We start from the raw sequence: 1,950 nt of genomic DNA, 5'->3' as shown, positions 1-1,950 counted from the left end.
TGGCCAGATGGTATGGTGTCTAAGAAAAAGAGCTAAGAATTCAGAGGAATATCTGAAGATGACATCCCCTTTGCATGACAAGTATAGCCAAAACAAAGAGTGCCAGAGGCCACTGAGTGGTTTCCAGTGGAGCACACACTGTTAAAAGCAGATGGGCTGAATACAGAAACCCCAATTTTATTCCCTCTCCTTCCAAAATTCTCCATTATTCACTACCCTCAAGCCTTTCACAAAATGACCAAGCCTTGAAAATCCCAGCCAATTTTTCAAATCCCAAGAATTCCACACAATTTCTGGACTATTGATGACTTGTTAAATTTCTAGGCAGATAATTTTAACTCTGGAGGTGAAGATCAAGCCCTTCCTCTTACACTAGTATCCTTATCACTTCATTTTTATGCCTCTAGCATCAGAGGCACATTCCTTAAAAAGCATTGAACCTTCCTGAGGAGAAACACCTCCCCAGAGCCTTCTGTAGGGCGCCTGTGACATCCTTGTTCCTGAGGCTATAGATAAGTGGGTTGAGCACGGGAGTGAGGATGGTGTAGAAGGCAGACACAGCTTTGTCCTGCTCAGGAGTGTGGTAAGAGTGAGGCAGCACATATGTGTACATGGCAGCCCCATAGAAGAGGCTGACGACTACCATGTGTGAGGAACAGGTGCCTACTGCCTTCCGCCTCCCCTCCACCTCACTCATTCTGTAAACACTGATGAGAATCCTCGTGTAAGAGGCAGAGATGACAGAGAAAGGGATGAGAAGCATCATAATGCAGCAGACATACATGGCTGTCTCATAGGCTGATGTGTCCTTACAGGAGAGTTTCAGCAGGGCTGGCACCTCACAGAAGAAGTGGTTGATTTCCCGAGAGGCACAGAAAGGAAACTGCATGGTGACTGGGGTGAGCAAGAATCCATCTATGGACCCTCCCAGCCATGCTGCCCCTACAATCAACAGGCAGACCTTGCGGCTCATGAGGATAGGGTAGCGCAGAGGGTGGCAGATGGCCACATAGCGGTCGTAGGACATGAGTCCTAGGAGGAAAAACTCAGCCCCTGCCAAGGTCAAGTAGAGGAAGTGCTGGGCAGTGCACCCTGCAAAGGAAATGGCCCTCTGGCCCAACACCTGGTCAATCAGCATCTTGGGCACAATGGTGGAAATGTACAGGATGTCCATAAGAGAGAGTTGGCTGAGCAGGAAATACATGGGCGTGTGGAGGCCAGAGTCCACTTGAATGAGAATGATCATGATGGTGTTGCTGGCAATGGAGATCACGAAGACGAGGAGGATGAGGGCAAAAAGGAGCCAGGAGAAGCGGGGATTGCTGAACAAGCCCAGGAGAACAAAGTCGGCATACATGGAATAATTGCCCCATGCCATGGTTCTGTAGATTATACAAAAAATAGATGTGTAGGAAATACAATATTTGGCAAAAAGGAAAATTATCTAGTTTGCTTAAAACTATGATGTAGTCACGGGCAAATCAACTTCTGAGAAATTTATCATGTCTCATTGTATAATCCCCCTCTTGCTATAATACTCTCTGGAGTTTACTACAGTTGGTGGGTTTCTTTAAGAAATTATTTCTTTAGTTTTAAGTCTTAAGCACTGCTCACATCCATGAATCTCAAAACTTTCAATTTTCTGGAAGACCAGCCTGAATAAGATTCTATTTTGTCACAGTACACCATCATTCATTCAAGGATGATATGCATGACATGTATTTTGCCCATGGAAGGATAAGAATATTGACTAATTTTGAAGAATTCATCCGATTATTAAGATGTTGTATATTTGTAAAATTTCATTGCTTAATTTATGTTAATTTGGTGTTGTATGTTGGAAAATAACCATCTCATATTAAAGAATAAATTATAAGAGTTCTGAGCTCTGAGAAGCAATTGATAATTAATTGAAAAAAGGCAATCGAGGAACAAATAATATTTAGGGTC

General features: G+C 43.4%; 1 protein-coding gene across 1 annotated transcript; it reads right to left on the bottom strand.

Annotated features, from left to right (window-relative positions):
• Nucleotides 1–424: 424 nt before the first annotated feature.
• Nucleotides 425–1,378, bottom strand: LOC143664421 (olfactory receptor 2T27). Its single transcript, XM_077138030.1, has one exon. The coding sequence runs from the start codon at nucleotides 1,376–1,378 to the stop codon at nucleotides 425–427; it is 954 nt and encodes a 317-aa protein (XP_076994145.1).
• Between the last annotated feature and the right edge of the window lie 572 nt (nucleotides 1,379–1,950).

This window comes from Tamandua tetradactyla, chromosome 20, assembly GCF_023851605.1.
Source record: "Tamandua tetradactyla isolate mTamTet1 chromosome 20, mTamTet1.pri, whole genome shotgun sequence".
NCBI classification, from domain to species: domain Eukaryota; kingdom Metazoa; phylum Chordata; class Mammalia; order Pilosa; family Myrmecophagidae; genus Tamandua; species Tamandua tetradactyla.
The sequence above is the reverse complement of the archived record's forward strand: the minus strand, read 5'-3'. Positions and strand labels throughout refer to the sequence as shown.